The 17,114-nt window shown below is 36.0% G+C and overlaps 1 protein-coding gene across 3 annotated transcripts in view; it reads right to left on the bottom strand.

Moving 5' to 3' along the window:
* Positions 1–322: 322 nt before the first annotated feature.
* ADK (adenosine kinase) overlaps positions 323–17,114 on the bottom strand; it is a 569,627-nt gene continuing 552,835 nt past the window's right edge. Inside the window, exon 13 of one of the 3 annotated variants that reach the window (XM_055536393.1) lies at positions 323–3,229. In XM_055536393.1, the coding sequence (XP_055392368.1) occupies positions 3,105–3,229 (125 nt within the window). In that variant the 3' untranslated portion in view covers positions 323–3,104. The remainder of the gene's footprint in view (positions 3,230–17,114) is intronic. The other 2 variants (XM_055536398.1, XM_055536394.1) reach the window with 2 other exon arrangements.

Genomic DNA, 17,114 nt, shown 5'->3' with positions numbered 1-17,114 from the left:
ACCTGGGTCCCCTGCATTGCAGGCGGATTCTTTATCATCAGGGAAACCACAAGACAATACAATAGTGGAGAAACTAGTCTCTTCTAACAAGGTATACAGACAACTGCATATCCAGAAGCAAGATAATTAGACCTCCCAACTCAAATATATGCAAAAACTATAAAACTCTTAGAGGAGAATATAGATGTTAATTGTTCATGACCTTGGATCAGGCAATGGTTTCTCAGACATGAAACCAAAAGCACAATTGACCAAAAAAAAAAAAAGAGAAATTGGCTTTCATACAAATTAAAAACATCTGGGGAATTCCCTAGTGGTCCAGTTATTAGGACTCCATGCTTTCACTGCCAAAGGTTCAATCCCTAGGCAGGGAATTAAGGTCCCTCAAGCCACACGCGTGTGCACGGTCGTGTCTGACTCTTTGCGACCCCATGGACTGTAGCCAACTAGGATCCTCTGTCCAAGGGATTTGCCAGGGAAGAATAGTGGAGTGGGTTACCATTTCCTCCTCAAGGGAATCTTCCTGACCCAGGGATCAAACCCACGTTTCTTGTGTCTCCTGCATTGGCAAGAGGATTTTTTACCACTAGTACCACCTGAGAAGCCCAATCACAAGCTACAGAGCACAGCCAAAAGGAAAAAAAAAACAACTATGCTTCACAACCCATGCGGTGGAAGACAATATTTGTAAATCACATGACTGATAATATATAGAACATACAAAGAATGCTTACAACTCAACAATAAAAGGACAAACCACTCAATTTAAAAATGGACAATACAGTCCAGGTTTGATGTACGATACTGGATGCTTGGGGCTGGTGCACTGGGACGACCCAGAGGGATGGTACGGGGAGGGAGAAGGGAGGAGGGTTCAGGATGGGGAACACGTGTATACCTGTGGCGGATTCATTTTGATATTTGGCAAAACCAATACAATACTGTAAAGTTAAAAAATAAAATAAAGAAAAAGAAAAGAAAAATGGGTAATAATTTTGAATAGACATTTCTCCAAAGAAAGAAATCCAAATGGTCAATAAATACAATATCATTAATAAATAGGAAAATACAAATTAAAAACACAATGAGATATCCCTTTATACCCTCCAAGATGGCTATAATCAAACGAGAGTATCAAGTGTTGGCAAGGGTGTGAAAAAATTGAAACTCACAAACCTTTTCAGTGAGAATGCAAGATGACGCAGTCCTTTTGGAAAGGTCTGGCAATTTCCCAAAAAGTTAACCATAGGGTTACCATGTGATCCAGCAATTCCACTTCTGGTATATACCCCCAAAGAATTGAAAACATACATCCATATAAAAAACTTGGACATGAATGTTAATGACAGCATGATTCATAATAGCCCAAAAGGGTTAATTGGGTCATTGACAACTGAAATGTCCATCAACATGAATGGATAAACAAAATATGGCATATGTATTCAAAGAAATATTATTTGGCAATAAAAAGAAGTACTGAAAATATCATAGGATAAGTAAACTTTGAAAACATGCTAAGTGAAAGAAGCCCGACACAAAAGAAAACATTATTATATGACTCCATTTTTATGAACATCAAGAATAGGCACATCTATAGAGACAGGAAATAGATTAGTGTTTATCAAGAGGATGGGGAGTGAATTGGGAAGAAAAGGGTTTCCTTCTGGGGTGGTGAAAATGTTCTTGATTTAGATATTGGTAATAGCTACACAGCTTTGTGGATATACTAAAACCTACTGAATTGTATACTTTAAAATAAAAAATTTTATGGCCTATGAATTTTATCTCAACAATAAAAAAGATTAGCGCAGGAGACCTAAAAGTCTTCTTAAACATAAAACAAAAACCTGAACACTTTTCTATGAATTCAGTTTTATAACTATGATTTTCTTCTTCTTCAGTAACAATAATCATAACAATAGTAGGTTCTTATTAGACTTGTAACAAGCATTTTGTACCTAGTATCTCCTCTTGAATCATCTCAATGACCTCATACATAGGGGTTATGATTCCATTTTATAGAAAGGAAATTGACATTCATGAGGCTAAGTAATTTGCACAAGCTCTTATCAAGGTAAGTAAGTCTGACTCCAGAGGTTCCATTTTTTTAAGATTTTTTGGGGAGTGGGGGGTGTGCTACACAGCATGTAGGATCTTAATTCCCTGACCAGGGACTGAACCTGTGCCTCCTGGAGCAGAAATATGAAGTCCTTACCACTGGTCTGCCAGGGCATTCCCCAGAAGTTATATCATACCATTCTGTCTTCCTGAAAACAGTGGCTTACTGGTCTCCAATACTAAGTTATTTTTTGATGTGTTATGTTTTTTCTATCTCCATAAACAGATCAGTTATTTCAGGACCCAGGATTAGACAGTTATCTTTATTCCTTAGTTTGCTGAGTACAGGACAAAGACAGAAAAAAAGGCCTTTATGACAAGTTTTTATTTGTATCAAATACAGAGTACCATAAGTAAATATAAGATTATGACTTGAATATTGTAATATAGCTTATAATTTGGCAAATTAATTATCCAAAATTTATTACATGTTTGAGTACACACTGATGAAATTACTTGGCATAACTTGGAAAGATATTTCTCTACCTTATTTAACCATTTGTCATGTATATATGTGGTACATGTATGAACACATGTGTGTGTATATGTGTATAAACACACTTCTGAATTAAATATATTTGTATAAAAGCTAAAGATTTATGTATTATCTTTAATTCCTTTTAAAAAATCTATTGTATTAAATTGCATCTGCATTCAAAGCAGAAATGTAAAAAAATGATCACTTTGCTTAGTACACATGAATTTACAATGTAATGGAAAATGAAACAAAAATTTCAATTGAAATACTATATTCCTGTTTAATTGACATTTACCTGGCACTATCAGACTATGGAAATAAACCTCCTACTTTAGGTTGTTGAGAGAACAAAGATTCTATTGTGCATTACTGTACCCCCTAAATTAAGAATCAACATTACTATAGTAGGAAAGGTGGCATTTAATTTTCTTCTTCATGAATGTGGGAATTCTCGGGAAGCAATCAGGGCAGTGTCTGTACTCCTGGGATGCAGCCTCATGCTTTTCCATCAGTGGAAGTTGGGCTTCTCGGGAAAGGTGCAGCCAGTCCTCCTAATTATGACACTGGCAGCATAGTGGCCGGCACGGATGCATTCAGTGAGGGGCTTGTCAGAGACCAGCTGGGACAGAAAACCTGGAACACAGACAGGAGGGAGGCATGAGTACTGTGTAATAGCATCGGAAATGTCATATACTCAGAACAAAATACGGTCTACATACCTATGCCTTTCTTTAGTCTTGATAGTGAAGTGTCAAACCTCCAGGGTTAGAGGGTTCTTCCCTAATAATTCTTTTAAAGAGCTCAAGTTGGGATGTAACAACTCATCATCAAGTCAATCTAGTCTTTCTAGGCATAAATGATCATGCTTTCCTTTAACTTTGACAATAAAAGGTTGTAAGAAAGAATTACTGGCCAATTAGTATTATCTTTGGTCTTTATAGCTGAGAAATTATGAGCTCTAAATAGGTTTAGAGCAGAGCTCTAAAACCTCTGCCTATCTCTCTAAATTCCTTCTGTATTGCTGTTATTCCTAGAGAACTGTTATTTGGGAAAAACTCTCTCATCTGGATATCTCTCCAAGAACAAATCTGAGAGTTGAAAAGTTATGAAGGACCTTTTATATACCTTTTTCACTCCCAGAAGTATCAGGGACATAATATCTAGAGTCAAGCACCATGGATCAGTTTGACATTAAAATAAATATGATTAGATAACAATGCTGAGGCCTTTTGCTTCCGATCAAGATGAAATAAAAGAATCAGATTTACCCTTTCTTTAGAAACAACTTTAAAATAAAAACAAAGTATATGAAACTAAGTTTTTCAAATATTGTACATCAGTCACAAAAGATACATGAAAGAAGGGAAACAAATGAGGAAAACTACCAGGCCATGATTCATGGAAGGAAAACCCAGGCAGAGCCTGACAGTTACCAAGTTAAGAAGATGGAAATAGGAATCAAAGTACGATAAACATTTACACAGACTGAGAAGGAAAAAAAAAGAGGAGAGACATAAATGGTCACTACTGATAATAAGAGACATCATATCACTATAGCATCTACACACGCTAAAAGGATAAGGAAACGTTATTAACAACTTAATGCCAACAAAGTGTTATAGAACTATAAGGTGTTCAGATTTGACAAGTAAGACAAACTTTTGGAGATACACAATCTATCAAAGCTCACTCAGGAAGAAATAGATAACCTGAATAGCCTTGTGTTTATTAAACATTTAATTTTAAAATTAAAAACCTTCCCATAAAGAAAATTCCAGTTCAGATGGTGTCACTGCTGAATTCTGCCAAACATTTAAAGAAGAAAAATAATGCCAATGTTATACAAACTCTAGAAAACTTGAAAAAGGATATTTTCTGACTCACTCCTTGAGGCTAGCTTTACTCTGATAGTATAATCAGAAAAGATGCAAATATTTTAGCAAATCCAATCCAACAGTATATTTAAAAAGATAATAATAATTCATGATAAGGTGAAATGCAAGGTTGGTTTAACTTTCAAAAATCAATCAATGTAATCTACCATATTAATCAGGAAAATCATAAGATCATCTTCATAGATGCTGAAAAATCATTTGATGAAACCCAAGATGGATTTCTAAAAAAAACTTTCAACAAACTAGTAACAGAAGGGAACTTCTATGAAAACCTTGCAATTAATATCATTCTTAATGGAGGATGATGAAGTGTTTTTCCCCTTGGAATTAAGAACAAGGAAAGAATGTTTGTTCTTAAATGTTGTAATGAAGACTCTAGCCCGTGCATTAAGGCAAACAAAAGAAAGAAAAGGCATCAAAATTGAAAATGAGGTAGAACTGTCTTCATTTGCAGATGGCATGACTACCTGTATCTATGGTTCTCAACAGTGGCAATTCTGCCTCCTGGAGAACATGTGGCAATGTCATATTTGTGCCATAGGGTGCTAATGGCAACTAGAGGCTAGAGCCCAGGGATGCTGATATTCTATGATGTCAAAAATACCCAAACTGAGAAATCCTGGTCTATCTAAAAATTCCTATGGAATCTAGAAAAAAGTTAACTTGAACTACTAAGTTAGTTTAGTGAAGGTGCAGGATGTAAGTAAGATTCCTATACAAAAATCAATTGAATTTTTGTTCTAGTAATGTGTGTATATATAGCAATTGTATATGCCAGCAATGAACAGTTAGAAATTGATATTAAAAATACTCTTTACCATACTACCAAACATGTGAAATACCTAAATCTGACAAAAGCTGTGTAAGACCTCAACACTGAAAATGACAAAATAATGCTGAGAAAACAACCCAAGACAAACAAAAAACAATGCTGAGAGAGAAAAAACAAGCTAAGTAAGATGAAGAGCTATAAACTATTCAGAGAGCAGAAGACTCAATATTGCTATCACTTCTACTGATTCAATGTAATATCAACCAAAATTCCAGCAAGCTTTTCTAATAGAAACTGACAAGCTGATTCTAAAATTTATGTGGAAATGCAAAGAATTTAGACTAATTAAAACAGAACTCTGAAAACAAGAGTACTTGATTTAAAAATTTACTATAGAACTAAAATAATTTAGACACTGTGGTACAGGCATTAAAATGGACAAATAAATCAGTGAAACTGAACAGACAATCCAGAAATAAACTTACTTCTATATGGTCAACTGATTTTTATAAAGGTATTAAGCAATTCAATGGAGAAAGGATAATCTTTCTTTTTTTCCATGTTACTATATTAGACTTCTTTTTAAACATTCTTAGAAGAGCTGGATGGGCCATATGTGAAAACGTAAAAAACACACACTTCTACCCTTCTTCACACCAACCACAAAATTAACTTGAAATGGATCATAGGTCTAAATGCAAGAGCTAAAACTATAAAACTGAGAAGAAAACTTATGAGAAAATCTTTGTGATTTTGAACTTGGCAAAGATCTTAGGACATAAAAAGTATAAACTTTTATGAAAGAAAAAATAATTTTGACTTTGCTAAATTAAACACTTTTACACAAACACTTTAGTGAAGAAGATAAACATGTCAAACAAGCACAGGAAAAGATGTTCAACATTATTATCTGTTAGAAAAATGCTAATTAAAGCCACCATGAAATACCACTGCCCATCCCTAGAAAGGCTAAAATGAAAGAAGACTGACAAAGCAAGTGTTGGCAAGAGCACAGATTAACTGAAACACTCCAATACTGATCGCCTGTGCGTGTGCTCAGTCCTTCAGTTGTGTCCAACTATTTGCGACCCCATGGATTGCAGCCCGCCAGGCTCCTCTGTCCATGGGATTCTCCAGGCAAGAATACTGGAGTGGGTAGCCATTTCCTCCTCCAGGGGATCTTCCCAACCCAGGGACTGAACCTGAGTTTCCTGTGTCTCCTGCACTGGCCGGCGAATTCTTTACCTCAGAGACACCGGAAAGCCCAAAATACTGATTATGAGACTATAAAATAAGACTCTTTTTGAAAACAGTTATCAGTGTCTTAAAAAGTTAAACATACACCTATCAAAAGACTCAGTCTTTCTATTTCTGGGTATTTAACCATGGTTTGTATATGAATGTTCAGACCAGCTTCATTTGGCATAGCCCCAAATTGGAAACAATCCAAATAGTACGGACGCAGTAAATGTGTCCATAGTGATGGTCCATGGGTGTATACATATGTCAACATTTGTAAAACTGTACACTTTAAACATGTGCAGTTTATTGTGTGTCAATTATACTGCAATAAAACTACATAAAAAAATTGTTGTAGTTACAAGTAAGATAGTCAAGAACAGAAAAACCTGGGGCTACTTCCCCTCTAAGGAAAACCCAAGATGCTATAGCAGCACTCTACGCAGAAGAACAGATGATAATGAGGAACTGTTCTGTAGCCAGACTTTTAGGCCTCATCAGCCCTGGGCAGCTGAGGGGTTAAGGTTAATTTAAAAGCTGTGGTATAGTGACCTGCAGAGAGCATTATAAGAGATTTATGTTCTTTCTCTTCTACCATTCTGACCACACAGGCTTCTCCCTTGTCAGATTTGGGGAATGCTGTATCCAATAAAATAAATAAGTACGCCCAACCAAAGAATAATTAATTTGGTTAATGGAGTGATGTATTTTGAAGACATTTGCTTAGAATGTGAAATCACTCTCTCAAGAGGTTTAGTAAGAGTATTTTATCATTGAGTTTTCAGGTAACAGTCAAAGGTCAATATTAACTTTCAGCCAAACTGTGAGACTAAACGGTTCAGCCCACACAGTGAATGGAGCAGATGCCAAATTCAGTCAGATCGGCTTACAATGGAAACACGTCTATTAGAAGACTTATAAGGAACATCTGTTTTCCTCATTCCTCCTGGTATGTTCTTTCTGAGAAAAAGAAAGCTTATGTTTATGAAATATTTTTGAGAAGCGTAAGTACCAGCATCCTCTTTATAATAGAAGAGCTAGTTGATGATTGAAGTAAAGTCCCCTGAAGAGACATTTGCTTTGACAAGTGGAAAACCTGGATGGAGAAAAAAAGCTTAGACCTTTGTCCTGAGTGAATATCAGTTCTTTAACAACCTATTTTTAAATTCTAACTGAGATGAACTACAGATGTTATATAATCAGTTATAAGTTGAACCTTCATAAAGTAGCTGATATGAGTCTTCACAAGTTGTACAAAATAGTTTAAAAAAATAAAGGAGCTTATATTTAAAGAATCATAGGAAATTATTTCATAGTAAGAATTAAACATTCCCAAGATACCTTTTTTAATTGCATAAAATATACATAACCTCAAAGTTCCCATTTCACCCATTTTAAAGTGTACAATTCAAGGCATTAAGTCTATTTGCAGTGTAGTGTAACCATCACCTCTATCAATTTCCAGAATATTTTCATTACTCCAACAGAAACTATACTTATTAAACTCTCCATTCCCTCCCACCCCTGGCCTTTTGTGTCTGCCTTACTTCACTTAGCATAATGTTTTTCAGTACAATTTTTTTAAGTTTAGATTTTTATTGTTAGCTGGCCTAAAATGTATTTTTTTAAAACTACATTTGGAAATAATTTTGAATTCAGAAAACTTGCCAAAAGAAAGAAAACTTGCAAACAATGCAAATAGTATCCATACATCCTTTACCTGGATGTACTTATTGTCAACATTTTGCTCCTTTTGGGCCCATCTTCTCTTTTTTATACAATTTTCTCCACTGAACTAATTGAGAAGAAGTGGTATTTGTCATGCCCTTTACCTTTAAATCTATCTATGCATCTTTCCTGAGAATAAGGCTAGTCTCATGGATAACCATAGTCATTGACTTCAGTAATACTGTTAGAATACTGTTATCTAATTGCCTATTCATATTCCAGTTTTGTCAATGACCTATTAATACCCTTCATAGCATTTTTCTTCCATCTAGGATAGAATTTAGTTTAGGATTTGTCATCTTTTTAGTTTCCTTTATCTTGAACATTTCCTTCGACTTTTGTGACAAGGACATTTTTGAAAGAATACAGTCTTCCCCTACTCCGTATTTAATAGAGTGATGCTCATTTTGGTTTGTCTGATATTTCTTCATGATTAAATTCAGATTATGCATTCCTGGCCAGAATACTAGAAAAATTATGTTGTGTCCTTCTCAAGGGTATCACATTTAGGAACACATTGTGTCTGGCTGCTATTCACTGGTGATAATTTTGATCACCTGATCAAGATGTCCTACTTCTCCACTGTATAGTTATATTTTCCCTTGCCTCTAACAAGGAGTCTGCTGGTAGACACTTTAATACCATGCAAATATTCTGCTCCCTATAGAAAATCCCAATTCCTTCTCCCAAATTTAGGATTCACTCATAATTCCTAACTGAAGCAACTTAAACCATGATGATTTTCTAACTCCAGCACTCCCTTCACATTTACCAGTCAGCTTTCAACATTCTACATGCAAGAGCTTATCTCTTATCTCATTTACTATTTTTCATCTATTTATGTATCAATAAGGAGGCACAGACTTTTATTTTTTAATCAATAGTTTATAATTCAATACAGCTCTATATGGTGCTCAAAATGTCCTAGTTTTTACCAGTGGGAGCACCTACAAGCTGGCCCAGGTGCCCTTGGATATGCCCTCATAATATCTTTGAGTACTTCCTTACTTTTTGGAATTATATTCTTGGCTCATCTTAAACCCACCCTAGCTCAGCCTTAGAACCTGCCATTTTTCCAAGGGTACCTATTTCCTATTAGGGTAAAATGGTATTAGAGACCACAGTGTGGGAGGTGGGTGCATTCTTTGCTTCTAGACCCTGACAGCAAATGAAGCTAGGAAGTATGTACTTATACACACGTACAGATACAGATACACATACATACGTACACATTTATGCACGTATTATGTGTACACACATAAATGTGTACGTATGTATATACATGTGTACACAGACCTATTTTAGAAATTGAATTGACACCAATACTTCCAGTTCCAATCCATCCTTATAGCGCTCTCTCTTTCTTACCTTTCTCCAGTCCATTATTATGATTCTGTACTTTTTTCCATAGTGAAAACCTTAGCTTTCAACAATATCAAAATATTTATTGGCTCAGTTTTATACTATCTCCAAAACAGCTTCAAAACTGCTTCACTACTAATTTTACAAAACCCCGAATCTATTAAAAACAGTTTAGAATTGGTTTGCTATTCTCCAATGTGCTCAAATACTGTGTTCAGTACGCTCTTTACATTGGTTCTCCTTTTTACTCCCCTTCAGAATCGACAGGTTGTTGCTGAACCACGAAAGACGCCGGGACTCTTGGCCTCCGGAGAAGAATTCAATCCGGGGCCAGAGACGAGGCTTGATTGCTCAGAGCTTTTGTGTAATAAAGTTTTATTAAAGTATAAAAGAGATAGAGAAAGCTTCTGACATAGGCATCAGAAGGGGGCAGAAAGAGTACCCCCTCACTAGTGTTAGCAATGGAGTTGTATACTTTTAGTTAGCTATTACAGTGAATCAAAAGAATGTCTGGAGGTTGTAAAGACCTTACTAGACCCACTCCCATAATTTACATTTTAAGATAACAGGATTAGCCCGAAGGTTTTTTCCAGAAACTGTCCTCAAGCAGGATACATTATTGTTATATAATCCTAAGGAATGTAGAGGGAAAAAATGTTTGTCCTTTCCTCCTCCTTGAGAATTCCAGACCCCTCTCTCCTTGGGAACCCCCAAACTTATCAGCCTGCCTAGGAATTGACTCTCTCAGAATGGTTCACTTACTTAAGACCGAAAAAAATGTTGGGGTCACGATTTCAATTTTCATCCCTCACTTTCATCCTTATTAACTTAATATTTCTTTAAACATATGTAGAATATTAAAAATTCTAAAAAAGGTATGCTCAGAGAAGTGTCACCTTCTTTTACCCTATGTTCTCCCCATTGGAGGTACCCAATTTCACTGTTTTTTGGTTTGTCTTCATGAGAAATGCTGGACTGGATGAAGCACAAGCTGGAATCAAGATTTCCAGGAGAAATATCAATAACCTCAGATATGCAGATGACACCACACTTACGGCAGAAAGTGAAGAAGAGCTAAAGAGCCTCTTGATGAAAGTGAAAAAGGAGAGTGAAAAAGTTGGCTTAAAGCTTAGCATTCATTAAACTAAGATCATGGCATCCAGTCCCATCACTTCATGGCAAATAGATGGGGAAACAGTGGAAACAGTGGCTGACTTTATTTTTTTGGCTCCAAAATCACTGCAGATGGTGGCTGCACCTATGAAATTAAAAGACACTTACTCTTTGGAAGAAAAGTTATGACTAACCTAGACAGCATGTTAAAAAGCAGAGACATTACTTTGCTGACAAAGGTCCGTCTAGTCAAAGCTATGGTTTTTCCAGTAGTAATGTATGGATGCAAGAGCTGGACTATAAAGAAAGCTGAGTCTCAAAGAACTGATGCTTTTGAATTGTGGTGTTGGAGAAGACTCTTAAGTCCCTTGGACAGCAAGGAGATCCAACCAGTCCATCCTAAAGGAAATCAATCCTGAATATTCATTGTGGAAGGACTGATGATGAGGCTGAAACTCCAATACTTTGGCCACCTAATGCGAAGAACTGACTCATTTGAAAAGACCCTGATGCTGGGAGAGATTGAAGGCGGGAGAAGGGGACGACAGAGGATGAGATGGTTGGATGGCATCACCAACTTAATGGACATGAGTTTGAGTAAACTCTAGGAGTTGGTGATGGACAGGGAGGCCTGTTGCGCTGCAATCCATGGGGTCGCAAAGAGTTGGACATGAATGAGCAACTGAACTGAACTCCTGTGTTTATTTTTGTAAAAGCAAGCAGATAATCTGTGCATTTTCTTATTTCCTCTTTTTTTATACAAAAGGAGTGGCACAGAATATATGCCCTTTTGCACTTTGCTTTTTTTTCACTTAAAATATCTCCTGGCATCACTGCATACTAATACATAAGAGATTTTCCTCATTCTTTTTTACAGCTGCATAGCAGCTTATTGTATGGATACACCACAGTTCATTCACTCCATCTCCTATGTGTGAATGTTCACCAGTTTTTAATGCTTCGAAATTACAAATAATTCTGTAATGAATAACATTTTGCATGTGTGCTTTTGTGCTGTTGGGTGTGTGTATGTATCTTTCGGGTAAATTTCTAGAAGTGGCATTTTTGGGGTTGAAGGATAAATACGTAAGTAGTTTTGTTAGATACTGCCAAATTCCCCTTCCTTGGGGTTAAACCTTTTGCATTTCCACTAGTAATGTTTATGAGCACATGTTTCCCCACAACCTCAATAACAGAGTACACTGTCAAGCTTTTGATTTTTTGCCAATCTGATGGGTTAGAAACATATCTCAATGTAACTTTAATTTGCATCTCTTTTACTATGGGTGAGATTGAAGACCTTGTTCTATGTTTAAAAAACTAATCCCTTTCTGTGAATTGTTTTTTCTGATCTTTTGCTTATTTTTCTGTAGAATTTTTGGCTCTCCCACCCCAGTTTTTTAAAGTTCTCTGTATTTTTAGGATATTATTCCAATAAAGTATTTTTAGGTAGGAAAAATACAATATGCTGTTAGTATATACAAATACTGTGCCAGCAAGTAAACAAAGTGCTTATTCATATTTCATTCACTGAATGTGATGAATTACAAAGACTGCGGCTAGCAGACACTATAGCAGATAAATATGGTTTGCAGATAAAAAAGAATTTTGTACTGTTTCAGTAAAGACTCTGGGCCAAAGAAGAAGAAGTAAAATTTTAAATAACTGACTTGGCATGGGTGTTCAATATGAAAAAGTACTTTAGAAGCTCTTTGTGGGGAGGCCATTAGCTTATGGTCCTTGTCAGTACATCATGTTAAAAACGAATGGTAAGGCTCTGTGTTTATGCCTCTCAAGACAGCCATGAGAACAGGACCAGGAGGCATACACTGGTGAATGAGAAACAGCAGTACAAGTTTCCAAATCAAGAACTCACATGCTGAGGCAGTGGTTGTCCCTTTTAACTTGAGTGCCTTCTCTCTGTGACTCCTAACCTCTCTTTGATCCTTTCATGGATAGGCTTACTCCAGGGCCTCTCCCACTTTTGGTCACGTCATGGACCTTAGGTCTTGGGCTGCTGAGGCACAGTGTACCTGAAGGCTTCTCACTGACACTGAATTTGGTTTCTAGGGCTCTGAATCTTGGAGCAATCACAGACCCAGAGTTCTCAGAATAAACCTCTGTCCATTAACAACCAGTATGGTTTATTATCTTCTGGTTAATTTCATTTGGACTTTTACTGCTGTTAAAGACAGTGGTCAATTTTAGCATTCAATTAGCATGAATTCAGTGTCTGAGATGAGACCTGACACATAATTTAAACTGTTGTGAAAGGAGTACTAAGTTTTTTTCTCAAAGCACAGAGAGGTGTGATGGCTAGTGTGGGCAAAAGGCAATGAGATTTCCGAGCTCAAGTTGTCCATTCCATGTAGTTACTGTAGAAAACATACAACATGTAGAATTTTCTTAGTGTCATCCATAGAAAACAGAAATACTGTCAGTAATTATGAAAGTCTTAATAAAGACATGTAGGAGCCAGGAAAATTTTAGAAGGAAATGAATGAAATCTACAAGTCAGTATTTTCCTTTTCATATATAGTTCCTTCACTAATATTTTTCATGGTGGCTGGAACTAAAAACCCAGTAGACTCCATTACTGTTCATTCAACATTCACAGTAAAAACACAAGTTAGGTTTTCTGATTATCATCACATATGACTACATGGTTTATGTAAAAAAAAAAAAAAAATCCAACAATTTGAAGAGGTGACCAGTTAAATCCATGCAACGGAATTATAGAAAGCAGTTAACTAAAATGAGTTAGATCTTCATTAAGCTGCTATGAGACAATTTCCAAGATAAAAGTAAATGAAAACTCAAGTAAGCCCTGTATACTCTCATTTGATGAAAACTAGGATATGTATACATATACAAACTTGCACAAACACAGAATATTTATGGATGGATTCAATAAATACCAGCAACCAAAGTTACCTCACAGAGGGGAATTAGAGGCCTGGGGTGGAAGCAATGCTTACCTTTCATTACATATAAATATAGTACTTCTATGATACATATATATTTCCTTTTTGTCCTGTTGTATTTTCTACTGCTTACAGGTATTATTTCTGTAATAAAAACTTTATTAGAAACATTTTCCCATATCTTTAAATATTCTTAGAGACCATGCATTTTAAATGTAGATGCAGTATAATTTACTTAATCCTATTATTGGATATTGCTGGGAGGGATTGGGGGCAGGAGGAGAAGGGGACGACAGAGGATGAGATGGCTGGATGGCATCACTGACTCGATAGACGTGAGTCTGAGTGAACTCCGGGAGTTGGTGATGGACAGGGAGGCCTGGCGTGCTGCAATTCATGGGGTCGCAGAGAGTCAGACACGACTGAATGACTGAACTGAACTGGACTGATTACTGGATATTTAGGTGTATTTCTAATTTTTTTTTTATTACTATAAGTAACATTGTAGTAAGTATCTTTATAACATTTTAGTAACACTTATTGTGCACAATTTAAAATTTTAATTTTCTTAGGATATATTTCTTGAAAGGTAATTAATTTTTAAAATTTATTTATTTATTTAGATGCATCAGATCTTGGTATATGTGGGATCCAGTTCCTTGACCAGGGATAGAACCCAGGCCCTCTGCATTGGGAGCTCAGAGTCTTAGTCACTAGACCACCAGGGGAGCCCCACAGGTAATTAATTTTACGGCTTTTTATTCATATTGCCAAACTCCTTTTCAAAATGATGTTATTAATGTATATACCCAACAGCATTCTTGCTATAAAAAACCTGTTTGATAATTTAAAAAGTGAAAGGCAGAATTTTGTTTTAACTTACAGTTATTTATTAGGGAGGTTGAAAACTTTTTTTGCTCATATGCTTACTAGCCATTTGTAGTGCTTCTTTTTATGAGCTGTCTGATGACAGCTTTTACTTGTTCTCCTACCAGAGTATTCCTCCTCTATTATTGATTTCTAAAAGACATTCTTCCAGTTTGTCTCCTACTTATGTTGAGAGTACTTCCTGTTATTTTGTCACTCACCTTTTATTTCTATTGCTACATCGATAAATTTATCTTTTAATAGTTTTTTTCACTGAATTTGGGTTGAGACAGGTCTTCCATACCATGAGTTCAGATAAATATCAGCTCATATTTTCTTTTAGTTCACTTATGGTCATTCAATTATTTACTCCATTTAGAAATTGAGTGTCATGATTGGTAGTAATCAACTTTCATTTTTCCCCGAGTTACATTTTTGTTCCACCACCATATTTTAAGTAATCCATCTTGTTCCAAACATTTTATTTTGAAATAATTTTAGATTTACATAAGAGTTTGCAAAGATAGTAGAGTACATCTGTACTCATTCTGATTTTATTAAATTCCTACATGTGTTTCCCTCCATTTTTACTCTTTGGTCAGATCTTTGCAATGTATTTTAGAAACATGTTTATTCAAAACAGTAAAAAAGCAAAATTCTTATATGTCTGAAGAATTATGATCATTTCCAGATTTCAGAGATGATTTTTACTTCCTGTTTCCTTTTATTTCCTAAATATTCTATAGTAAGTAATATTACTTTTATAATCAGAAAAAAATCAATAAACATTTTAAAGGATAACATGGAACATTTAATTATTCAGAAAATGTTTATGAACAACTCATTCAAGAATTTCAGCTAAGTGATGTTTTATTCTGATAGTTTTCCATTCATGCTTTTAGAATTTATTAATAACTGTAGCCACTTGGGAACAGCTTTCTGTAAAGTAAATCAGTATGAGTGTTAAGTACAATGAAATTGGTCATTATTCTCAGAAGGATTTCTCAAGAATTAAAGATCTTCACTACCTTCTATATTCTCAGGTTTAGGGAAGCACAGGCAGTGTTAGAGGAGGCACCTTAGAGAGTTTTTGAGGCAACCTTACTACAGTATTTCTTCCCCACATGAAGACTTCATTTGTAGATGGCATATGCCAAATACATCAGTCTGCATCTTTTGAAATGGAAATTCAGGGACCAATGCTTCCTTAGCAGGGATTCTGGGAGAATTCCTGCCAGAATTAAGCAGAAAGGTTCACTGTACTTGGATAGAGTGGTCATTATGTGATATCAATCAGTTCAGTCCAGTTCAGTCACTCAGTCTGGTCCGACTCTTTGCGACCCCATGAATCGCAGCATGCCAGGCCTCCCTGTCCAGCATCAACACCCGGAGTTCACTCAGACTCACGTCCATCGAGTCGGTGATGCCATCCAGCCATCTCATCCTCTGTCGTCCCCTTCTCCTCCTGCCCCCAACCCCTCCCAGCATCAGAGTCATTTCCAATGAGTCAACTCCTCGCATGAGGTGGCCAAAGTACTGGAGTTTCAGCTGCAGCATCAATAGAACAAGCTTTTTTAGTAAAAATGGTGAGATCACTGGCCATAGGATACTGGCCTTAGAATCTCAGAACACTGTAACTGATGAAGTTGGGAGACTTAAGGCACACACACAAACTGAAGATACTAGTAAAATGAGGTGGGTGGAGAAAGGTCTTTCCATTTTGGCCTTTTTTGTTTTTTTTTTTTAATTTAAAACTCAACAGTAAGTACAGGGCTCCTACATACACTCTCATTGCTACATCCCTTATTTCCCCTATCATTAACGTCTTGCATTAGTGTGGTATGCTGTTAACAATTAATGAACTGATAATGACTCACTGAAGTACATGGTTTATATTAGGGTTCACTTTATGTTGTTCATTCTATAGGATTCAAAGACATATAAAAAAGAAAATGTCTAATGATTTGTTACACATCATTACAATACTACATAGAATAGTTTCACTGCTCAAAAAACCCCTGTACTCTATCTGTTCGTACCTCTCACTCCCTCCTCACCCCTTGACAATCACTGATGTCTTTACTCTCTTCATAGTCTTACCCTTTCGGTAAAGGATTCATACAATCTGTAGCCCTTTCAAATTGGCTTCTTTCATTTAGCGTGGTATGTCTGAGTTTCTTTTGTGTCCTTCTCATGGCTTGACAGCTTGCTTCTTTTTATGACTGAATAATATTCCATGGAATGGATATACTACAGTTTATTTATCCAGTCATCTATTGAAGGACATCCTGACTGTTTATAAGTTTTGTCAATTATGAATAAAGTGCTATAAACATTTGTGTGCAGGTTTTTATGTAGGTATAAGTTTTCCATTCGTTTGGGCAACCAAGGATCACAATTGCTAGATCTTACAGTAAGAGTGTGTTTTTTAAGAAACTGCCAAACCGTTTTCCAAAGTGGCTGTACCATTTTGCAATCCTATCAGCAACGAATGAATGAAGAGTTTCTGGTGCTGTACATCCTCACCACATAGTCTGCACATACAAACTCAAGATGCTGCTTAATGATATGGGTGAAAGAATGTCTTTTTTCATTAAAAAATAAATCTTAATACTTAC

The sequence above is a fragment of the Bubalus kerabau genome, chromosome 1 (assembly GCF_029407905.1).
Source record: "Bubalus kerabau isolate K-KA32 ecotype Philippines breed swamp buffalo chromosome 1, PCC_UOA_SB_1v2, whole genome shotgun sequence".
NCBI lineage: Eukaryota > Metazoa > Chordata > Mammalia > Artiodactyla > Bovidae > Bubalus > Bubalus kerabau.
This window is presented reverse-complemented; position numbering and strand designations above follow the sequence as displayed.